Source organism: Grammomys surdaster, unplaced genomic scaffold (genome assembly GCF_004785775.1).
Source record: "Grammomys surdaster isolate TR1022 unplaced genomic scaffold, NIH_TR_1.0 237, whole genome shotgun sequence".
NCBI lineage: Eukaryota > Metazoa > Chordata > Mammalia > Rodentia > Muridae > Grammomys > Grammomys surdaster.
The window spans coordinates 3,226,445-3,251,853 of NW_021604682.1; the positions used below are offsets into that span (position 1 = coordinate 3,226,445).

The 25,409-nt window shown below is 38.0% G+C and overlaps 1 protein-coding gene across 1 annotated transcript in view; it reads right to left on the reverse strand.

Annotated features, from left to right (window-relative positions):
• The window catches only part of Pcdh15 (protocadherin related 15), a 537,968-nt gene that overhangs the window by 140,636 nt on the left and 371,923 nt on the right, over positions 1-25,409 (reverse strand). The window contains exons 20-21 of the mRNA XM_028773900.1: positions 10,738-10,878; positions 8,390-8,502 (exon numbers count right to left, since the gene is read on the reverse strand). Coding sequence (XP_028629733.1) covers positions 8,390-8,502; positions 10,738-10,878 — 254 coding nt within the window. The remainder of the gene's footprint in view (positions 1-8,389; positions 8,503-10,737; positions 10,879-25,409) is intronic.

Here is a 25,409-nt window from a genome sequence, read left to right on the forward strand (position 1 = left end):
TGACTTCCATACTGAGTGGTAATTATGATTTTTTTTTCAGTTAACACCTTTCTGATTTCTCCTGCAGTAAATAAAATTGTTGAGGCTTGCTCCTTTTAACATTACTGTAGTCTTTTCAGTCTCCATTTTTCTCAAAAGATGAAATTAAGTTATCCACTCTTTAGCTGACACTAACAAATACTACTAAGAGATCCAAAAGCAATGGTTGTATTACTCACGTTCAGTTATCTCAATACTCTGAAAGTTCCCTGCCTACCACCCCTCTTACATTACTTAGGACCAATCAGCTTAAAGATCAGCTGATAATACTCTGTCTAGTAAGCCAAAACCTTACACTGTTCCCCTCCTTGCCTTTTGAACTTTTGAACCTGTTTTTCTTTTCCTTTAAAATGTCTGCTCCAAGGACAAGCATCTATTACAATTTAGCTTCCAAGTCCTCTGTCATTCTGATCGATCAGTCTTAGAATGAGCATTCAATAAACTTTTCTTGCTTAACTGAGATCAATGTTTGTACAGTTTGTGCCGCGATTCGTGAACCCCAACAAAAATAAGGCCCTTCATATTGTTCATAAGTCTCATTGTTTGTCCCAGGCTGCATCTCTAAGCTCATTAAGTCAGAACTTTACCTACAGAACCCTGAATCAGGATTCTCCAAAGATTTAACACAATGAGAGAAATATCATCCATAAAGAATTCCAAATAAGGGGAACGGAGACTGTAAACCATCTATACCTCAGAAGACATAAAGACGTTCAGTTCCATGTGGAAGAGAAAGTGTCTGGGTTTACTCTAAAGGTCTCAAGCCTATTCTCAAACATAAAGAGTACTCCATTATGCTTAAGACTTGGATAGTTACAGAAGACAATATGGGAGTTTATCATCAGGAAATATGCGATCTCATGTTGGACAATAGGTCTACACTAAAGCAGAGTAGCTTTTGCTATCCTGTAGGACTCTCTTTTTTGGATGTTTGCATAGATCTTCCTATCACTTTTCTAGTCTCTTCAATTGCTTTCTCCCTACATGCTTATCCTTGCTGGTTAAAGATCTTTAAATGTGCAAACCAAGGTTTCCATGAATAAGAGCAATGTCCCTTAATACAACAGGACTGCAAATCTCTTCGCTAATGAAATCCCACTGAACTGCTATGAAAACAGTAGAAACATTTATCCACAGTGGAAACATTGTTTCTACTTTTTAAACATAGTATATAAAATGGGTATCTCTGATTATAAATTATAATTTTCCTCATTTTTACATAAAAGAAGGCAGACTATTAATTCTTTTTTGAGTTATACTGATTTCAATTCCCAATACAAAAGCTGTTCAGATTGAGTTTAAATATGAATTATATATAAGTTTTACTGTCATTAGTGATTAACCTAATTCACATTAATCAGCAACATACCAATTTTAATTTTAATATGGAAATTATGAAGGTTATATTTTAGTAAAGATTATTTGAAGTTTGCAAATGTCAGGATATTCTTATGTATAATTATCTTTTATCTAGATTTGATAGATTAAAATTGAATAATAGTAGAAGCAGAATATTTCTCGAGGGTTAACAAACTATATAAGAAATTAACAATAATACATTTAAAACGTTTGATCTTTTACTTACATATAGTTATACATTTAATCTTTATTTTTGTAGAAATTATACTTTAAAACGTAAAGTTTTTAATTGTCTATAGTTTTAAATTTGAAATAATTAACAATAAAAGTTGGCACATCTCCGTCATGAATGAATACCAAAGCTCTATCTATGTAGGCACCATAATTTGGAAAATTTCAAAATAATTGTCTTTGACTAATTTATTTTTAATATAAATTGAGTAAGACACTGCATTCTCCACTCAAAATCAATATTCACATTTAGACTACATGATCTTATCTTAGACATGTTGACCTTTCCATGATATTTACTCTCCACCTGAAAGCAAGTGAATCCCAGCATATGCACAGTGATTCAGACTGCCATCCTCAGATAAAGATCAAATGTCATACTGCATGGTGCTAACACCCTTGACCTACAGGAGTCAATCCATTCTCAGGCAATTACAGACCCTTAACTATGATCAAGTTTATAGTATTGTTGCCTAGGTCAACAGAAAAGCATGCTAAATGTATTTTCTATGACAATGTAATAACTTTCTAAGAGATGCTGGACAATGAAAAATGGAAGCCCTCTTATCGAGCGTGGATGAGCTGTGTTTTAGGTTGCGTCTTGATGCTGTGGCCACAGGAGGTATAGGTGGACTACACTTTTAGTACCACACTGTGGAATCTTCTGTGGTATTTGTGTAAAAGATGTCTGTCTCTCATTAGACTTCAATTAAAGATGAGGACAGCAGAGACACATAACCAGGTGGTTTGAAACATAATCAACAGATGACCTGATTGTCACATAGTCACACACTTAAGTGAGATGGTGTTCATTTTAATGACACAATAAAGTCTGGAATGTTGGGGTGTTTTGCCTATCTCTTCTCAACTTGGGCTCATAGCATACCTTTCTGTTGCGGTCCCCAAGCCTGATCCCAGTTCATGGGATCTCTCACGTGGGAGTTCCCTCTAAAGAAACTGTTGCTTTTAAGTCTCACCTTGGTCATTTGCAATGAATATTTACTTTGTAATTCTCATTATTTATTTATTCTGTCTTTATTTTTATGATGGTGGGTCCACATGTGTCAGTGTGTTTATGTTTGTGAAGTCATAATAAATATATAAATGAACAATAAATAAAATATTTAGAATAATTTTTAATAATTTCAAGGTATTTATGATTAGTTTGGAAAAGTTTTAAGAAAAATAAAGAGCAAGAGATTTAATGGTTATTAACATAAACTTTCAACATCAAAGTTGGCCTTATATGCTTGCATATTAAAAGTGAGTGAGTTGGACTTAGTACATATTAATTTACGTGTATATTACATATTAATAACAAGACCAGTTACATGGAGTATTCATTCCTAAACTGCCCAAACCTTGTCAGGATTACTACTAATAATGGATAGTATAGAATATCACACCATACTCTCTCACACAGGATTTTTAACTCAGTTTTCATCATACTACTTGGTAGAGGGAGGCGATAATGAAATGGACAAAGGTTCTAAGAATAGATCAGAAACAGTTTAAGAAAATGAATCCGGTTACTGAAGTATTGATGTATGAACAACTCCCTAACTTTCACATTGGTTCCAAGATTGAAAGGGGTATAAGCTCTTTACAAGTGAGCAATTTAGATGACTGAGGCCAGTGAGATGGCTCAACGGGTAAAAGTGTTTGCCTTTGCAATCCTGGGGACTTGAGTTTGATCCCCAAGCCCACAAAGAAGTGACTTCACGAACATACACACAGTGACACATGTGGACCCTCTATCATAAACATATACAGAGAACACACAAAAATGAAAATTACAACAACAATAAACCCTCCTAGCATATTTAACCTTGTAGCAAGGATTTCAGTTAAACCAAATAATATGTTATCGGGTCCAGTAGGCAATCTGTATGGTCTGAGCCAACTATGACATGAGAAAAGTTTGAGAATAACTTTTTAGAATGTGATTCTACTTTTAAATGCAAGGCAAACTGTGAGAAATCATGAATAATTTGTGGCACTCAATGTAGGTGGTATTACTTGAACTTTATACATTGCAAACGGGTCGGGGGGAGACATAATTAAAACAAAGATATAATTTGGAAAAATTTTGAGGACAGGAAGTGTTTCAGCAATGAAGTTCTTCTAGCTCTTTAAAAGCTTTGTTTTAGGGAAAAGTAGAATAAGGCAGATGAGGATAGAGGTCAGATATGTCACGTTGGTGTATTACATCATCCTATGTTCAAACTTGGTTAGATTGAAGTGTCCTGGGAGATGAGGAACGCATACTTCTAGGTGTGAATTGGAGAGTAATTACTGTCTTGGTAGTGGTTGGTGCTATCCCATAGGCTCTGAGCTAAACAGAATTAAAGATGAAAGTGGAAGGTCCCTGGGTACCCGCTTCCTCAAATCTTCACTTTCTGGCTGCCATGAACAAATATGTACTCACTACGGATCGACATATGGGACAAGTGTGTGGCTTTTAATCACTCAGCCATTTGTGTCTCTGAGTTTCCCTCTTGGGAGACTGAGTAATGTAAGGGGAAGTTTCAGTAGACACAAAACAGTAGGGTCAGTGGGAGATGGTGCCATGATTATCAAGAACTCAGGTTAAATTCTTGAGACAAAGGAAGAGTTCATCTTTAAATCTGATCCTTTGTTGGGAACAAATTTTTTTCAACAAAAGGACCCTGGACTCCAACCCTAGATACTGGCCTCAATCATGAAAGAAATGACTTCTGCTCATATTTACTATGACTGTTTTTGTTTTCCAGATTTTCTGAGTTCTGTTAGAAAGCCAAGCCATTGTTTTCGGTACTGAATTCCACTCAACCCATTTCACTGATTCTTATGTAGGATTCTATCCAGAAACAATAAATTATGAAAGTGTCATATCTACTTTCTGATTCAGAATAACAAAGAATTGACAGAACCAGAGAGTCTGTAGCTGTTGGAAATTTCTTGAAGGCCAGAACCCTCGTATAGATGTTGTGACTTCTTGTAATTACAGTACCAGATAATTGGCATTTTTTTTGTTCTCTAGGTTCACAATTTTATTAATAGAATCTATCTGTAGTTGGTGCTTATATTCAGACACAGTAGGAAATGCTAAATTATTTATTGAGCACAACATTTGTGTTTTTTCAAAGTTGGTATTGAACAAGGACATATACAAAAGAAAGCCAAATGAACAATGGCCAGATTCTTGTCATGACCTTGTCCTCAAAGCCTGAAGGTTTTAAATGAAGAAGACAAGGATCAGCATGTTCCTCTGAGAATCTAAGGCATACCTGTACTAACAGGGAATAAGGCAAGCCCAATCTGGGGCCCAGAAGAAAGGCAGGATGTTCTGAGCTTACTAAAGGGGAAATGTTGCTCTCTTACCAGCTATCATTTGTTTGTTGTTCTTTTTCCCTCTTAGACTTTTCCAGGATGGACTAGAATTAAGGTAAACAGTAAGGAGAAGAAAGGTGGGAATTTCATTTACTAGAACTTCATTGCTGTGAGGGTACCCGCAAAGAAGGGGAAAATATAATGTCTTAGTTGGGGTTTCTATTGCTGTGATTAAATACCATGACCATAAACAACCCCAGAAGAAAAGGGTTTATTTCAGCTCACAGTTCCCATCACAGACCATCATCAAGGGAAGTCAAAGCATAGATTCAGACAGGGCAGGAATCTGGAGGCAGGAGCTGATGCACGGGCTATGGAGAGGTGCTGCTTACTGGCTTGCTCCTCATGGCTTACTTAGCTTATGACCCCACCCACAGTAGGCTGGGTTCTCACCCATCATTACTAATTAAGTAAAACCGCACAGGCTAACTTAGAGCATGGGGACATTTTCTCAATTGAGGTTCCTTCTTCCCACGTGACTCTAGCCTGTATCAAGTCAACATAAAACTAGCAAAAAGTACCACATGAATTTGTCATCTTGGTGTTTGAAACACCCAAAGAAAATCATCAGGCAAATCTCTCCAGGAACAGAAAACTGTGCCCATAGCAACCCAGAGACAAAGCATCCCAGAAGAGCCAAGTGAGAGGGACAGCAGTGACGGGCATGATGGGGAAATGGACTTGTGATCACATTAAATTTTATGTGGATTTAAAAAATTTTTTTCACATATAGTTTAGAGTACAGGTAGCGTGTTTGCTTTGGAGGATTTTCCGGGAGATGTATCGTGGAAGTTGATTTTAAACTATGGTATTATAAAGACAAAGTTTTCTTCTGGCATATGTTTCCAGATCTATCCTTATTTCTTTCACTTCCCAGCACCTCTGCCCTTGCTTATAGCTTCAAACTCTTAAGGAGTTACTGAAAACTATAAAGCACTAAAATGCAGATTTTAAAGAATGATGAACGACACTGTCATGGGAGATCTCTTTGGATCTTGAGCCCGAATCATTATCATCTTCCAACTTCCAATTTGTCTCGGAAGAGGCTGAATTACTTAAGTGCTCTGGAACCCAGTGGAGATTTCATCATCCCTCTTAAACTGAGGTAGATACTGAATCCCAGGTGTTGAACATCTTTCGGTACTGTGATGGATAATTCCTACACTACCTTCAAGTCCGCTCAGTCAGATATGGGTGTACAGACTTGATTTTACATCTACACACCTTGCTTCCGCAGCACGATGGTGCCACCATCTCCTCCTGTGTTTTCATGCTATACTGTGTTTGCCACTGATCCATTTGTTTCTACTCCAGGGACATGAGCTTCTTGCAGTACTCACCTTATAGAAAATATTTTGAAACTAAAATTGCTGTATTGTCTAGTTGCTTCCTGATTGTGTGTTTATAATGAGGATGTTTACCATCTTTCAACTGTCCTGAAGGTAATGTAGAGATTACTTACCCAAATAAGGACAGCTGTTTCCTATTTATTAATCAGTATCACCATCAGTATTAACAAGAGATGAGGGAGGGACCTGGGTAGCCAATGGCCTGTGAGCATCATACCTAAGTTTTATTATGACTACTATGATACATATCTTACCCACGATTCCCCGTCTGTGAGGAAGACACACTGCAGTAGCCAGAAACACAAAGAGAATGTGAAAGACTATTACCAGAAATGGATGGAAGAGCAGGCCCAGAGCCTGACTGACAAAACAACGGCTGCATTTCAACAAGGAAAAATCCCTTCAGCTCCATCCTCTGCTCCTCTGCCTGCAGGGGCCATGATCCCACCTCCCACCAGTCTCCCGGGTCTTCCTTGGCCTAGTATGATGCCTGCACCCCACATGGGAGGCCCTCCCATGATGCCAAGATGGGCCCCCCTCCTCTTGGGATGATGCCCATGGGACTAGCTCCTGGGATGAGACCACCCATGGGAGGCCACATGCCCATGACGCCTGGACCTCCAATGATGAGACCTCCCACCTGCTCTATGATGGTGCTGACGAGGCCCAGCCAGACAAGAGCAGAAGCGCTCTTACCGTTTTGTATTTCTTGTTCTATTTCATCAGGAGATCTTGGTGCTGAGCCTGAGTGTTTACTAGATGCATGGCAACGAACTTCCTCCGTAACAGAGAGAATACTTTTGGAGGAAGAAGTGATACAAAAGGGGCAGTTTTCATTTACGTTGTGAAACGTGAAAATAAAATGGTCAGCTGTTTTAGTTATAACAAAACAAACAAATAAAAAACAAAAACAAAGAAACAAACAAAAAACAAGAGATGAGGGAGCTGACACTGGGTTCCAGGATATTTTAGCTATCTAGTCTCCCTTGAGACAAACTAGAAGGTAGATCATAATACGGAGTAAAGGTCAAGAATGGTAGACATTTCTGATGGTAACAGAATTATAAACCATATACATATATATATATATATATATATATATATACATATACATATATATATATACACATCATATATGTGCACATAAACATTTGTGCCATATAAGGAGAGTTCACAAAGAGTTGATTTTTTTTTCCGATGTGAAGACATAGCATTCTGGTATCTCTAAGATAAGACAGGACAGGAATCTTAGCCGGATCATGCTCGTGCCTCAAAGAATCTTGGACAGCCATGACCTCTGAGAAAGGAATTCTAGGGCATGTTCATTTAGCTTTCATTTCTAAGTGTCCCGTTTAATATTACATTTTAAAAATGAAAATATTTTGCTTCATGAATTAGAGTTTCATACCAGGTCTGAGTCATGGATTAAAAACTCAACTGAGAGTGAATTAATGAAAAAGGTAACTTGGAGATCAAAACCACAGCCAGTCACTTGGTGCCAGCACAAGAGTAAATGCAAGAAGCTTCTGACCTCCGAGACATTTTCTAACACTTGCCAACTTTCCCTAGACTGTCTCAGTTCATTGGTTATTCTGAATTATTTTCCTGTCACTTGATGAGTTGAAGGTGTCCTTGCTACAATATATAGCATAGTATTAAGAGACACACCAGATGACTTACTTGGGAAATGTTGCTGTAGATCATACATCAGAGGTGGAGGTCACATTGTACTGGCAACAATGGAAACTAAAAAAATCTGTTTTTCACCACTGGGTTCATTAATGACTTAGAACTATACGATTATACTTCCACAAAGCTCCTTTATGATTTATAATGGATCAGGTGTTCACTGAAGCATTGCTGAAGTACTTCATACTAAACTCTTTGTCCATTATGGTAAATCTTTAAAGGTTTCATTCTAATTTTAAAATCAAGTGAGAATAGGAAAACCGACATCACTGGTAAACTCAGATCGGTTCCGACGGTGCCTTAAAAGCACACTAAAGCTCTGTGTTTGAAAACCTGATAGAAATTCATACCTGTATTCCTCTTGGGTGAAACGTGGGATCTCTCCAGGATGTAAGACAAGAATTCTCACAGTGGCACTGCTGGACATCACAGGCTCGCCATCATCAAAAGCCACAACCACCAGCTAAAAAAGTGACAGGATCCGCATATGGATTATAAACAGGAGAGAATGGGACAGCATCAAAGATTTTGCTATTTTGATCTTGGTTTCACTTGTGAGAGGAGGTGACCATTTCCCCTCTCCCTTTCAAGGAAAGAGATATTGTGTTAGAATATACCCCATTCTCTCTTAATCATCACAAACATCCTGCTAGGTAGTGTCATCAAATGAGTTACTAACTCTATTAAGAAAAACCAACTTCTAATAGGTTATATGGATGATGCTTTATCCATGTAATTTTAAATGGTTTTCTATATTCAACGCTGCCTAAAAGCAAATAATATATACTTTTATAGTACCAACACACTTACTTAAAAGGTGTTAAATCCCGTGGTATCAGCAGCAAAAAAAAGATAATTAGCTTACTTATAAAGAGAAATTAATTTTTCAATGAGTTTTCTCACACTTTAAAGAGCAGAGTGTTTCTCTCTAGAGAATAAGATTAGCAGTCTGTATAGTTTAACACTTTGTCACATAATCTCTTAAAAACAATTAGCCCAAATAGAGCCAAGATAACATAGTACACAGAGAGAATTATTCAAATACATAAACTGAGAGAAATTTTAGTCCTGTGAGGTAACATCTATGCATTATTAGTGCAATGTTAATTGGTCCTTTCACTAACCGTAACAAAGAAGTGTTCTAATATTTATGTTAAAACATTTCAAACATTATCACAGAGGTGTATATTCTCGTGAAAATTATAGCTGAGGTGGAAACTCAAAGGTTCTTTAAAGTCAATTGTATCAGATCGTGTTTTGCTGGGGCAAACACATGAAGAATCTTTTCCTGAAGTGGACACAGGTGAAAAACTTTCACCAAGACAGACTCATGAAGGAATGTTTTGCTGAAGCAGACACAGGTGAAAGGATGCTTTGCTAAACCAAGCATGTGAAAGCATGAGTGATGAAGGATTCTTTGCTAATGACATGCATATATTGGTCTACCTTACATTGTGTAGTTGAGCACCATTTGTTGTGACTCTATAGAGGAAAAAAGCACCAAAAACCTTTTGGTGATATGCCGGGGCTTCTTGCTGTTTCTAAGGACACGGGCTGATTGGCAGAATGATGTCAGCTGAGACAGACTTACATGGCGTGTTGCTAAAACAGTCTCACGTGCTGAGACAAAACACATGGTGAGGCAAGACCGATGGAGGACACATGATTTTTGGAGAGAGTAAAAATAGGACTCAAAGCAAGGGGAGCTTGCTTGCAGAGCTAGCTGTGCAAGGCTTCCTAGTCTCCAGTCTTAGCTGATCTTTGCTTTGTCGAGAGAGGCACAGCCGAGAACTTCTCCTGGTGCTCCAGGTGGTCTTAATTCCTCCTGTTGACTCATGCCAATTCGACTGAGGCCTGGATATTCCTGCTAGGTCCTGTTGCCGCTGCTATCTCGACATTACTGAACTGGACTACTGGTAGATCCATAAAATGTTTGCAAGTGGTTTGAGCTGCGGCTGACGACCTGTGACCTAAACTGCTGATTTCCTGACAATGCAGATGAGATTTACTCTAGAGAACCATTTCTGTATAGGTCTACTTCCCCCATATCATAAAAGCCTTTTCTTTCCACTACCTCTGGTGGGTGATGGATGAAGACATTTAAGGACCATCATTAAAAGTAGGCTTTGAAGATGTTAAAGCTGCATATAGCTTCTTAATACAAAGTAACTCGGTGTAGATTAATGGATATTTTTTCCCAAAATTTCTAAGAGCATGATTTGCTTCCTATGCTTGTGAGCCGGCATAAGATGGGATTCACACAAGTAGTTTTAGGACAATAGAATTACTTGCTATAAAAACACAGTAGCAGCCTAGCTATCTATTATTGTGGCACTAGAAATACAAAGAAAAGTATAATGGTTTAGTTGCACAGCAGAACGATATGTAGACATTAGAATAATAAATTGTGTTTATCGGTATGGACAGTGTATAATTGAATACAGAGTGAATACTATGATTATTGAAAGACAGACTCTATTGTAAGATCAAATAGTAGTGTCTATTTATGCCAAACAGGTAAAATACTAGGTGATTTTTTTTTATTTTAAAGTAGTCTCTCTAAATTTCTAGGAGAAATAATTTTTAAAAATTAAAGAGGAGAAAAACAAAAGAAAAAAAAAAGCATATTGACAACTGTTAAGCAGAACGCTCAGGGTTGAACTCCAGATAGATGTCACAAAGAAAATGGCACACTGACCTTAAAAATTGTTGTAGGCTCTTCATTAAGATTGACTCGGGTTATCACTCTTCCGGAATCTTCCTCTACATCAAAAATACTGGCTGGGTACGGAAACTGCACATTGTCCACTCGATACCTCACCCGACTTGCAGGCAACCCCTGAAATGGAATAACTGGTCGATCAGAATAACTGGAAAGAACACCAGTAAAGATAAACTGACTCTCACAATGAATGGCTTTGTAGAAAAGAAAAATTCCATACGCAAGAGTTAAAGTGTCTGAGATATTTCTTTCCGTGCACGTCTCAATCTAAATCAATAAAGTGTGCTATAATAGGCTTCAGTCAAATGATTTCTGTGTGGGAAAAACGACTCTTTTGCCACCGCCATCTTTTGCTCCACACCTTGTCTTCCTCTCTAAATACCCACTGTGCTTTGAATATTGTTTTTTTTTCTGTCACAATTGTTTCACACTTAATTATGCTAATCTAAATTCAGAAATGCTGGACTCTTTTTGCTATGTGCATCTCCATTAAAGATAAATGGCCACACCTGTACAAAATGGTGTCCTACCCAAGCCAGAAAACGCTCACCTATCTCGTCACCCATTAATCTACACTCAGCTGTCACCAGGGTCATATCTTCTGTGGGCAACTCTTGTTCTGATTCTCTTTCATCTTGTAGAGCCACTTTTTCTGTAGTGGTCACAGACCTAGCTCTTTGTTTTCATTTTATTTAACTTATTTTTAAAAAAACATAAACAATCTCAGCTGGGGTTGGTGGCTCACACTTGGAATCTCAGCACTGGTAGGTTCAAAGAAAAAGAACCATTATGATTTAACAAGCCAAGCTCAAAATATCAAAACAAACAAACAAACAAACAAAAGACCAAAAAAACTTAAAACAAACAAATAAACAAACAAACAAACAAAAAACCAACCAAAAACCACTTATAATGAACTTTGAAGCTAAAAAATAGATAGGGAATGTTTAGTCAGGTATTAGTCTTAATGGAAAGACATGTAAACAATTCTGTGGTAACTCCTTAAACCTTATTGACATCAACAATTGCTTTAAGCTTACTATCAACTTGTGGAAGGTAGAAATGTTTAGAAAACCATGTAATCAATTATCCTACTATAATGGTTCTACCTGGTAATTGCAACAGAGGCCATATATTTCGAAAAGGTATAAAAACTAAGAACGAAAATAAAGTGGCAGTATACCCCTTTTCTGCTTCAGAAAACAACAACAACAACAACAAAATGTCCTCAACAAAAAGAGGCCAACTCCTGCTTCCTAGTGAGTTTCAGGACATTCTGGAATGTAGAGTGAGACCCTGTGTAAAAACCATGATGGGGAGGGGGAGTGGGAACAAGAGTGAGAGAGAATTGATTCTCATAAAAGCTGTTCAAAACATTCTGCTGCTTTCATTCACACTCACAAATCCAGACTGTTCACGCAGTGATACCAAATCCAGAAAATAACTCACTTAGAAAAAATAATCTAATTTGAACTCGCTTTTCATTTCTGCTTCACACATTGCTATAATTTATGCTCGAGTGCCTTTGCTTTATTCCTGAATCTCACTTTCTGAATCTGTGCTCATGATTCCCTGGCTCTGTTTCAGATATGCTTCTGAGCTATTTTTATTCACCAGTTCTACCTGAGATAATATCACACATTTCTGTTTATTTATTGCAGTGGTGTAAATATGAGATATCTCCTACAAGCTTATGTTTGAAAGTTCTAGAACTTTCAGGCATAATTTTAGAGGCCATGGGAACTTTAGGAGATAGTTCTAGTCATTGACCATTGGTCTTGGAAATGTGGATTTGAAGGCACTACTTTCTCTCTTGCTATCATCTTCTTGTCCATTGTGATACACTCACACGCTTTCTGTCATGTGTTCACATTACTATGAGGATTTGTCTAGCACGTTTGAGAAGGAATAAAGGCCTAAGTACTTTGAAATTGTGAGTCAAAATAAATCATTCCTCTTTTGAAGTTATTATGTTAGGTGTTTTGTAACAGTAACATACCATTAACTAATGCATAAACTTAGTACCAGGAGAGGGGTCATTGCTGGGACTAAGCTTAGTCAATGGGTTTGGCAACGCAAATGCAGAGAGTAAGTACCGTGCAGGTGAAGTTTCAGAGGAGAATAGACGTTGTTATTAGAGTAAGCTATCTGTGTTTCTATATTCCCATGTCTTAAAATTTAGAGTGAGGAAGAACCAAAATGGAATGAATTTATTAGCTTAGCAGATTAAATATTATGACAGCACAGCATCTTATCCCTGGCATGGCTACTGCTCATTTCTATCAGCCAGGGATACAGTGAGAGTTGGGAGCCAGGAGTGAAGCAGAAAGATCTGTGAAACACTCATTTTGACTAAAAATGAGCTTTTTCAAAGTGGTAGACAAAGAAGCCAAAGATTTTTTAAGTGTGAAGCACCGTTAAAAAGAGACAAAATACGGGAGTAACAGGAAATGCGTCCTGAAGCCATTTCAGGGAGGAAAGAAGCTCTGTTCATTGCAGGCTCTAGGTAGCGGTTTTCAACATGTGGGTCGTGACCGCTGCAGGGATCACTAGCAGATCTCCTTCATATCAGATAGCTACACTGTGAGTCATAACAGTAGCAAAATTACAGTTACGAAGTAGCAATGCAATAATTTTATGGTTGGGGGTCTGGCACCTCATGAGAAGGTATGTTAAAGGGTAGCAGCATCTGGAAGGTTGAGAACCATTTCCCTAGGGTATAAGACTGCAAACTCATTTGGGAGTTTGTTTTGAAAAGGAATGCAGGTGAATGTAATGTTTACAAAGTATCAGTTCTATCTCAGACCACTCCTACTCAGAAACCATTGTAGACATGGCAAGAGGATAAGTAGCCACAATTTGAGTTGACAAAAGAGCTTTATGGCATCCACTTGTTGCATGTGTCTCTGTTATATACTGAAAGAATATAATTTTATTATTATAACTATTGCTCCATAAAGGCTCAAAACCATGACTTTGCCTTGTATTAGATTTTCTAATGCTGTTGCAATTCATTGTTATTACTTTTGAGACAAAGTTTCTCAGTGCTGTCCTGGTTGACCTGGAACTTACTGTGTAGATCTTTTTGGCCTTGAACTCACAATGATCCTCTCGGCTGTGCCTCCTGAGTACTAGAATTAAAGGCACATGCCACCACACCCAGAACACTATTAGAATTTTTAAGATCATGGGGTTCCTTAACATTAGACTGAATTTACTAGGATTATGGGGTGGCCAAGAGCCTTTGGGGGGACAGTAGCAGAATCTACACCCTGAGCCTGAAATGTCCCCTAGAGGCTCAGGTGTTAAATGTATTTGCTTCAGGCTCTGTTTGGGGATTATGTAGAATTTGGAGTTATTGCTTCACTGGTGGGCAAAAGTCATTGTGAGAATTACCTTGAGTGATGTGCCCAGCCAGTCCTTACTCCTGTCTGCTTTGGTGCTATCTCATCTACCACATTACTATTCCCATGAACTTCACTTCTTCATTTGCACTGCCTGGCATGATGAACTAAGCCCCTCTGTAGCTGTAAAGTCTATCCCCTTTCTTGCAATGTTGCTGTCATTTATTGTGGTCACGGTAACTTCAGTGCCATGTAAATGTACACTATCTGCCACATGTGTAACAATACAGGCTTCGAAGGGGTAGTGACTATCTGAACGACTTGGAGGACATTCTACCCTGTATGCACTCAAGGAGGATTTGGCTGAATAAATAAATTAGGGAACTGAGGGTTATTGGTACTGCCCACACCCAGGCACTCTCATGATAGATATTTAAATATGTAACACTAGTGGAATCCTTTGAGAAGGTTAAAGAGCTATCACTTCCCTCATCATTTTACACTTGAATCATAAATTCCCTGAGTGGCTGAAGGGACTTCCAGCCACTCAAGAAGTATGGTGAAAGAGACATGTTATTGAAAATTGAATCTGTACAGTTTATGTACGTTTTTCTATACAATGAAAATGTTGCTTCTTAACGATGCCGACATCAGCTTTAACAATCAGAAATTTTACTAAATATCCGACTATGCAAGTTGTACTTATTCTCATATTCATATCTAAAATAAATCTAGGAGTTAGCATAAGAATATTTGTCATTTTACAAATGACAAAACCAGGGTTTTAGAAATGTATTCATTTCCTGAAACCATCTCAGCTAAATAGCAAAGTCATCAGATGTCTTTTATATTTAAATATGGCCCTCAAACATGCAATTCACTTAGTAACTATAAAAAGAAAATATCCTGCTAACATGTAAATAACATGGTAAAACAATTCACAAAATTTGCTTAGGGAAGAAGTTGATGCTGCAGAAAAGTCCACCTGAGATGGTTCCAGGTTGCTGGACAGCGTGGTTTCCATGGTGTCATTATGATAAAGAACAAGAATATGGTATGCAAATAGTTTTCATTCTATCTGCAGGTTTATTTACTATAGATATACAGAGGATGTAATCTGATAAATCTATAGGCTATAAGCCCAAACAAATGAATCTTATCATGATGGCAGCGTTTCTTTGTTTTTGTGTTTCTTTTTTTCTTTCATATATATATATATATATATATATATATATATATATATATATATATATATATATATTCGTTCTTTCTATACTAGGTTGAGGTTATGGCCCATCATGACAGGAAAATCATGGTGGCACAGTCATGGAATGGAATCTACTAAAAGCCAAGTGTCAGTACGTCCTGTGGGTTCAGGCTTCATACAAACTAAAACTCAGTATCATTCTATATCATTTGATAGAAATAACTAATATAGCAAAGTAAATATAAATTTATATTAAGAAATTATAAGTAATTTAACTTTTTTATTTTGTACTTTTTTTTACTTTAGATTTCTATTCTTATGGGTTAAATGTAGTAGGTTTTAACTTAATTATGGTAAAAATATAATTAATTACTACAGACAGTAATTGCAGGTCTGTGTGAAAGATGTTGCAAACATACAAATATGAGGAATTTAAATGAGACTGTAATGGGCGCAAATAATTAGATTCCTACCATCACAGGACATCTCATTTAGCCATTTTTAAAATATGTAATTATCAACAAATTGCTCAGACTCACATAGTTCCCTTTATATTAATGTGATCATGTTATACCAGGAAATGCTAAGCCCATTATCATTAAATCCAAATATTAAGTAATCTGTTTTCAGATATACAAAGACCTTTTTTCTCCCTGACATGGTTTCAAAATTTCATTTTTCCAGTGTCTTTGAGAACAGCTTTGGTTTACTGGGTAACTGTGTAATTCACACACAATCTTCTAGGTATGGATTAACACTAGGAATTACTGAAATGTGGTTAGTACTGTTTCACCGTTCTTGACAACTTTGTCTAATTATTTTTTTTGTAATTCTAATAAAATGCTGTGATGTCCTTAAAAGTGATAAGAGGAACTGTGGGTAAAACCCAATTTATCTGAACGATCTGCTATTCGTTTTTCTTCTTCCTGTTTGTATGTAGCATAGTCGTCTGACAGAGGGTTCTTCATGTGACATGTCATCTAACTAGAATGTGTGCAGTTATGATATGACCACAGCTATCAAAGTCCTCCAAAACATCTGCTTTGAGATTATTTACCACTAAAATTCTTGAGAAATAGTCTTAATAGAGGGAAAGCTATCTCCTCAAAATATCAAATATCCCTGTTGTGTGGCTTTCCTCATTTAGACACACTTGCTAGCTTCAGAGACAGCAAATTCCTATTTGCTTTACAAAAGAGATCACAAAAACCAAAGGTTGAGCCTGGGCCAGAGTGGATCATTTGAGATCTTGTTCCTGCTTTCCTAAAATCTTCCCATTTTTTTAAAATGATAAAGCAGGAATCTAGGGGACAGGAGAGATGGCTCAGTGGGTGCGAGGACTTACTGCTTTTCTTGGGGGGCCAACTTTCATTCCTAGCATGCAAGCTTAGTCTCTCTCTCTCTCTCTCTCTCTCTCTCTCTCTCTCTCTCTCTCTCTTCAGAGCTGAGGACTGAACCCAGGGCCCTGCGCTCGCTAGGCAAGCACTCTACCACTGAGCTAAATCCCCAACCCCAAGTGTAGTGTCTTATAACTGCCTACAGTTCCAGCTCCAGGAGATCCAATCCTCTTTTGGCCCTCATGGGCACATGCACACATGTGTTATATACTAGCACACATACATATCAATAAAAACTAAAAATAAATCTTACAAAAGTCAAGCATTCCTCTTGGTGCTCTCAGAGGTTTGGAACAGGCCCCTTCCAAGAGATATTTGCAGCCTGGGTTCGCTGGAACTATTTACTGTGTTCAGACTGTAGAAACAGCCTAGGTGTACACTGATGGGTAAGCCTGTAAAGATGTGTTCTATATTTACAGTGACAAAGTATACTGGTGTATTGTAAAGTCTGCTGTGCATACACAGTCTTAACAGAAAAGGAAATCCTGCTATTTGCAACAGTGGGGATCCACATGGAGGGTATGATGCAGACACAAATAATTAAATAATTAAATCCATAAGGATAATTAATTATACTACTACTTAATTATTCCTGTTTGAGGAATACAAAAAGGGGGAAACATTATCTAATTTTACTTGCATTATGAAACTAAACTATGAGTTCAAGGCTCTTTCCTACTTTCTCTTCTATTAGATTGAGTGTATCTGGTTTTATGTTGCGGTCCTTGATCCACTTGGACTTGAGCTTTGTGCAAGGTGACAAATTGGCACAGGGGGAAATTTTCTAAACAGAACTCAAATGGCTCATGCTCTAAGATCAAGAATTGATAAATGTGACCTCATGAAACTGGAAAGCTTCTGTAAGGCAAAGGACATAGCCAATAGGACAAACTGACAACCTACGGATTGGGAAAAAAATCTTCACTAACCTCACGTCTGATAGAGGGCTAATATCCAAAATATATAAAGAACTCAAGAAGCCAACCATCAAAAAAATCAAACATCCAATCAAAAAATGGAGTATAGAACTAAACTGAGAATTCACAACAGAGGAATCCCTAAATGCCTGAGAAACACCTAAAGAAATGTTTGAAGTCCTTAGTGATCAGAGAAATACAAATCAAAACAACTCAAGAGATTCCATCTTACACCAATCAGAATGGCTAAGATCAAAACCTCAGGTTACAACACATGTTGGCGAGGATGTGGAGAAAGAAACACTCCTCCATTGCTGGTGGGATAGCAAACTGGTAAATCCACTCTGGAAATCAATCTGGAGGTTCCTGAGAAAATCGGAAATAGATCTACCTGAAAATTCAGCAATACCACTCTTGGGAATATACCCAAAAGATGCCCCACCAGGCCACGTGTTCCACTATGTTCATAGCAGCCTTATGTTTTATAGCCAGAAGCTGGAAACAACCCAGATGTCCCACAACAGAAGAATGGCTACAGAAAATGTGGTTCATTTACACAGTGGAATACTACTTAGCTATTAAGAATGAGGACATCAGGAATTTTGCAGGCAAATGGATGGAACTAGAAAATATCACCTGAGTGAGGTAACTCAGATCCCAAATGACATGCATGGTATGTACTCAGTAATAAGTGGATAATAGCCAAAAAAAAAAAAAAGTACAGAATACCCAAGATACAGTCCACAGAACTCAAAAAGGTCAACAAGCTGAAGGGCCCAAGTGAGGATGCCTCAGTCCCACTTGGGAGGGAGAACAAAGCAACCACAAGGTGGCGGGAGGGAGGGACCTGGGAATGATAGTGGGTGGGGGTTGTGGGAGAGGGGAACATGATCTGGTATTGGGTGGGGGAAAAGGACTGAAGCCCTGAGGGCCAGCAGAAAGAATAAAAACAGGCAACCTTGGGAAGTAGAAGGTTGGGGGGACCCTCCACAATGTACCAGAGACCTGGGAAGTGAAAGATTCTCAGGACTCAAAGGGAGGGACCCTCGATGAAATGCCCTACTGTTGGGAGAGGGAGCTTGTAGAGCCCACCTCCAGCAGAAAGACTGGGCATCAAGGGAGGGATGGGGTTGTTATCCCACAGTCAAAACTGACCCAGAATTGTTCCTGTCTGAAGGAACTGCAGGAATGGAAAGGGAGAAGAGCCTGAGGAAAAGAAGGTATAGTGACAGGTCCAAAGTGGAATCCAGCTCAAGGGGAGGCCCCAAGGCCTGACACTATTACTGAGGAGTGCGCACTAAAAGGGACTTATCATGACTGTTCTCTGAAAGACTCAACAAGCAGCTCAAAGAGTCAGATACAATTATTTGCACCCAACCAAGGAACAGAAGCTGCTGACCCCTGTGGTTGAATTAGGGGAAAACTGGAAGAAACTGAGGAGGAGGGCAACCCTGTAGGAGGACCAGTAGTCTCACTTAACCTGGACATCAGAGATCTCTCAGACACTGGATCACCAACCAGGTAGCATACACCAGCTGATATGAGGCCCCCAACACATATACAGCAGAGGACTTCTGAGAATGGGTTCAGTCAGAAAAGATGTATGTAACCTTCAAGAGACTGGAGTCTCCAGGGAGTTTAGAGGTCTGGTGGGATTGGGGTGGAGTAGGGACATACTCATGGAGACAGGGGATGGGGAGGAGGTATGGGATGTGGAACAGTCAGTGGGTGGACCAGGAGGGTAATAAAATCTGGAGTGTAAATACTACTACGACTACGACTACTACTACTGGAAAAAAGAAACTAAACTAGCCAAAGGAGCAGAAAGAACAGATATTAAAAGGAATAGAGGGGGAGGAAAGTAGGGAGCTGATGTTCAAAAGGTCTAACATTTAGCTATGTATTTTTGTACATGTAAGAACTGAAGAACAGAGTAGCTGAGTGAATGCATGAGAAACTATTAGTGGGCTATATAGCATTGGCCCAGGTTCATTCAAAACCCATTTTCACAAAGCTCCTGGAAACTCTTTTGAGTTGATGAACATTAAGTTTGCATATAAGAGGCCATAAATATAAGACGGTATCAACCTGGGAATCAATATCTAATTACATTGCTAGTGAGTAGATTATCTCCAGTAGACAAAACCAAAAATACCCACAATAGCAATAATAAAATTCCCTTGGTTTTATATATAATTTTTGATAATATAAAATAATGGGGATCATACATGCCCAGTGTTAAAGAGAAAACATTAGAGGGCTCTAATAGGTTGTCAAGTTATGTTTTATATGTACAAACAAAATAAAGCCCCACATATACAAGAACTCAGTGTCTATCCTCACCTAAGCAAAAATGCAACAAGATATATTGCTTAGAATTTAATGGATGAGTGTGTGAAAGAAATGGGATCACTTGCACATAGTATAAAATGATGTTAGAGGTGTGGTCACCTAAAAACACCTAGAAATAAAATTAAGATGTCATGCCCATAGAGACCATCTGTAAGAAACTTAGCAAAAAATTGAGAACTGTGGAATATTTATAGGCAAATTTAACACATTTTCACATACGATCTATATCTAAAACGAAATATCATTCCTGAAAGAAAAAAATTCTAAATAATAGACAAAAATGCTATGCAAATAAATAATGACAAAAGAGAAAATGACTCAGAAATAAGCAGGGCCAAGTTTTATTGCCTTAATAGATGGATGATTAAAGCCAATAATTCTATGTTGTCTAACAAGATGTTTAGAATAAAGCATCCCATTTAATATCTAATGGAATTTCTGTGAGTGAACTCCAAAGATGAAGTGTTACATTTTACCCAGTGGTGTAGGAAATGCCCCTTATGTTGTGACCTTGATCCACAAAGTTAACTTCTACCCAAAGAAAAAGATTGGTGTGACTTATGTCATGAGGTGATACTTTTTAATTGATCATATACTCAGACACACAACAAGTCTCAAGAAGAAGATTGAAATAATTCCCTGAATTCTATCTGAATATCACAGATTATAACTGGATATCAACAACAACAAAAACAACAGAAAGTTTACAAACTCATAGAAACTGAACTCACTACTGAATGAAAGATAGGTAAAGACAGAAATTAAGAAGGAAACTTAAACTTTTCTAGAACTGAATTACAAAGAAAAGAAAAAAAAAACAACAACATATCCAAACTTATGGGACATAAGGAAGGCAGTCCTAAGAGTCATGTTCACAGCACTGAGTACCCACATAAAATTTTGGAGAGATCTCATATTAGCAATTAAGCTGCAAATCTGAAATCTTTAGCACAAGAAGAAGAAATAACAGCCAAAAGGGAATTGACAGTAAGAAATAATCAAACTTAGTGCCAAAATAAATAAAATAGAATAAAAGTTACAAAGACTCAATGAAACAAAGAGTTGGGTTTTTTGAGAAAATCAATAAGGCTAATAAACCCTTAACCAAATTAACTAAAAGATGAAGAGCTAAGACGTAAATTCTTTAAAGTAGAGATGAAAAGGGCAAGATCACAACAGATACCTCGGAAATCCAGAGAATCATGAGAACATACTTCAAAAATCTGTACTACACAAAACTGGAAATCTTAAAAGAAAATTTATATCAAGATTAGATAAGCAATTAAACACACAAATATAAACCCCAGTGAAATAGAAGCAATAATTAAAAGTCCCCATCTCTGTCTTTGTTTCTCCTCTCTCTCTCTCTCTCTCAAAAACAAAAAACAAAAAAACCAACCAAACAAACAAACAAACACCTAGATCAGATAGATTCACTGCAATTTTACAATACCTTCAGAAAAGAATTAATGCCAATACTCCTCAAATTATTCGGCAAAATGCAAACAGAAGAAACACTGCTTAGTCCAGGCCTGAACAAATATTTATGTGTGGTGGTTTAAATATGTTTGGCCCATGGGAAATGGCACTATTAGGAGATGTGACCTTGTTGGAACTGGTGTGGCCTTCTTGGAGGAAGTGAGTCACTGTGTAGCCAGGCTTTGAGGTCTCCTAGTGTTCAAGCTCTACCAGGTGTGGAAGAAGGACTTTCCTTCTGACTGCCTGCATAAGCCAGTCTCCTTCTGTATGCTTCAGGATCAAGAAGTAGAACTCTCAGTTCCTCCAGCACTATGTCTGCTGCCATGCTTCTTGAATGATGATAACGGACTGAACCTCTGAACCTGTAAGCTAGCCCCAATTAAATGTTGTCCTTTATAAGAGTTGCCTTGGTCATGGTGTCTCTTCACAATAATAAAACACCAACTAAGACACTATGTATTCTCTTTATATGTGGATGGTAGCTTTTAATCATACAATAGACATGCTACAATCCCTATAGCCACAGAGATTAGGTACATTATAAGGAACTGGGCCCGGGAGAGCAATCTACCAAGGAAGGGGAAACAGGTCTGCAGAAGCAGGAGGGAGACTGAAATGGAAGGATTGAATGGAGAAGCAGAAGCAAGAGCTAAGGGGCTAAGAGAGAGAATGTGGGGAGGGACAGCTAATAATAAGAGTCATTTGAGCAGTTATATGGAAACCCATTACAGTAGAAGATTCATGAATATACATATATTTAAAAAATCTAAATGGAGTTACGGAATAATGGGAGGCAAAGCCCCAACTATACATCTATTTCCATTGAGAGAGACCTCCATTGCCAGGAATGGTTTACATCTAATTTAGTTGTTGACCAAAGAGGTCTTAAGGAACCCCCACTCCAAACAACTCAGTCTATGGCCAAGGCTATTGTTTGTTCTCCACAAACTGATAGTAAGGCCCTATTGGTGAAGACAACACTTACATACCTCATTGGATGTAGAATTGATAAGCTGGTGCCTAAGTAGAAACCTTCATCTTCATTGACATAGTTCATGGTACTAGGAGGTGTTTTTTACACTACCAGAGAAAAATGTTAAACACCTAAAAAACTATAAACCCTTTGATCTACATTGGTGACCCGTCTGCATGATATATTGGTACAATAGTGGCATAAACATTGTGGGTGTAACCAATCACTATTTGATCGGTTTCAAGGACAATGCCCAGCAGAGTTTGGGTAGCCAAGAACATGAGACTAGATAAGCCAGGGACCTAGAGGCAAACCAAAATACTACTGTTCTGCTGCAAAAGGATCATTGTAAGGAAATGACTCTGAATGACACCCCACCATACCTACAGATCAGTGTCTTACTCAGTCATCATCACAGAAGCTTCCTTTGGCAGTTAGACAGGAATTCAGAGACCTATAACTGGACATTGTACAGAAAATGAGAGACCTTGGAATGTCCAGTCCTAAGTGGGATGTTTACATCAAATCCCTACCCTCACGGCTCAGGGAACTCGGCAGAAGAGGAAGCATTGAGGTTGCAAGAGTTAGAAGGAATGGATGATACCAGGAAAACAGTATCTTCTAGATGTAACTGCACTGACACACATATGACCCACAGAGGCAGTGGCAGCCTGCACAGGTCCAAACCAGGAGGGGTCTCAGTGGTGAAAGGGAAGGTGGACATAGTTCACATCCATATCTAAGAAGCTATCTTCCATTGATAATCATTTGCAAAAGAATAATGTCTCCACTTGGTCTATAAACCACACATAGGGGCAGGTCTGTGCCGAGCAGCTGATGGTGAACACAAAATGAACTCAATGCTGTCTCTGTCTCATTGCTTTCTTTCGGTAATTTTTACCTTACTGGTCTTTTGCTTGTATATTATGGTTTACAATCAATGTTTTAATTGTGTGTGTGTGTGTGTGTGTGTGTAAATGTGTGTGTGTGCATATGTGTATATGTGAGTGTGTTGTGAACATGTGTCTATGTGAGTGGGTGTGTGTGTGAGTATGTTAGAGTGTTGTGTGAGTATGTGTATGTGTGAGTGTGTGCAAGTATGTATGCATGTGAGAGTGTGTGTAAGAGTGTGTGTGTGAGTGTATGTATCTATGTGTGAGTGTGTGCATGTGTGTATGTGTGTGAGTACGTGTGTGTGAGCTTATGTATCTGTGTGTATGTGTGGGTGTGTGCATGTGTGTATGTGTGTGAGTACGTGTGTGTGAGCTTATGTATCTGTGTGTATGTGTGGGTGTGTGCATGTGTGTATGTGTGTGAGTATGTGTGTGTGAGCTTATGTATCTGTGTGTATGTGTGAGTATGTGCATGTGTATATGTGTGTGAGTACGTGTGTGTGAGCTTATGTATCTGTTTGTATGTGTGGGTGTGTGCATGTGTGTATGTGTGTGAGTATGAATATGTGTGTATGAGTATATGTATCTGTGTGTGTGAGTGTGTGCATGTGTATAAGTGTGTATGTGAGTATGTGTGTTTTCCTGTGTTGTGTTTTTCTTTATCTATTTTGCTTGTTTTATTTGCCTGTTTAATTTTTTTAAAGAGAAAGAGAAAAAAAGGCATGGACTTAGAAGGGGGAGATACAGAAAATTATGGAAAAGATGAGTGAGGATGAATGTGATGTCAAATTATCATGTGAAAGAAATATATTTTCAATAAAAATAAACAGACATATCCATTTAACCCTAATAAACTTGACAGTTTCTGAATAAGACCGGAAACATTTTCATCTGTAAATTCATTGTAGTATTGATTGGAAGTAAAAACAGCAACCATGTAACTGTTTTTAGTAACTTACAGTTCATGATACATTACTTAAAACATGTCATTATAATGCCACATAACATAATGTAAGCCCCAGGGAGACCATAAATGACAGATACAGATACTTAAAATGCATTGATAAGCAATTCCAAATATTAATCATACTTACATTTTTCATAAAACCTTTCTTGTGTCCTCATTTTTCCCTTCAAATTTAACTATACCCCACTGTCATTTAAAAACCCCACCCCCATCTGTTTTATGGTGTTCTTTCCATCTAATTTTCTGTATCCAAAGGGACATGAGCTTGGCTTGTGTCATCTCAGTGTTTCCAAGCTATTCATGATGCAAGTAGACCATGATTGTATCTGTTTTCGGCTTTACCGTATAGAAAAGAACCCATGAGCTGTGTATACTCCACCTGCTCCATACAGTGTAGTTAATACTTTCTGTGGCAAAGCTGGCAATAACCTGAGTCAATGCTATGTTACAGCAAAGGCTGGAAAATGAAGAGCAGTAAAAAAAATAAATGTGCAAAGATAGCAAAGGAAAAGAAACAGATGGTGCTCTAACTGAAGGTAAAAAATACAATGTTGCGACATTTCTGGGTCTGGACAGCCTTCAGTGTTGCATACTGAGCAAACAGTGAGTCAAAATGGGATTATTCCTCTTACGGACTCTCCGGTGATCCCATGCTGCAGAGTGATGGGTAAGCTTTCTCAGGAATGCCAATTGGCAGGCATTCCTGGTGATGTCACAGCAGTCTAATAGAACACAAGGTACTCATTGTAGAAATAAAATAAATGGCCATCTTTCCCCCTCTGTAGAGATCAGCAGAAATACCTCAAACTGTGAGGATGGCTGCTAAAGCCATCTGTACAAAAACACTCCCTAAAATACTCTTGGTGGTTTGTCTGAATTCAGAACTGCCAAGTCTTATGTCTTCATCGAAAGATATGAAAGACATCACCCTGGTGATTACCGTCTTATTATTCCTTCTGAAAAAAACATTGTGAGAATACTTACTGCTTAGGAATGGATTTTAAGCCAATGACTATTGATAAATTTAGGACCTTTCTCATGGGGATTTTTTTCATAACTCTCTAAAACCATGTGTTTGTTCAAAAATAAGGAAGTTTGTGAGTTACTAACATTAAGCCA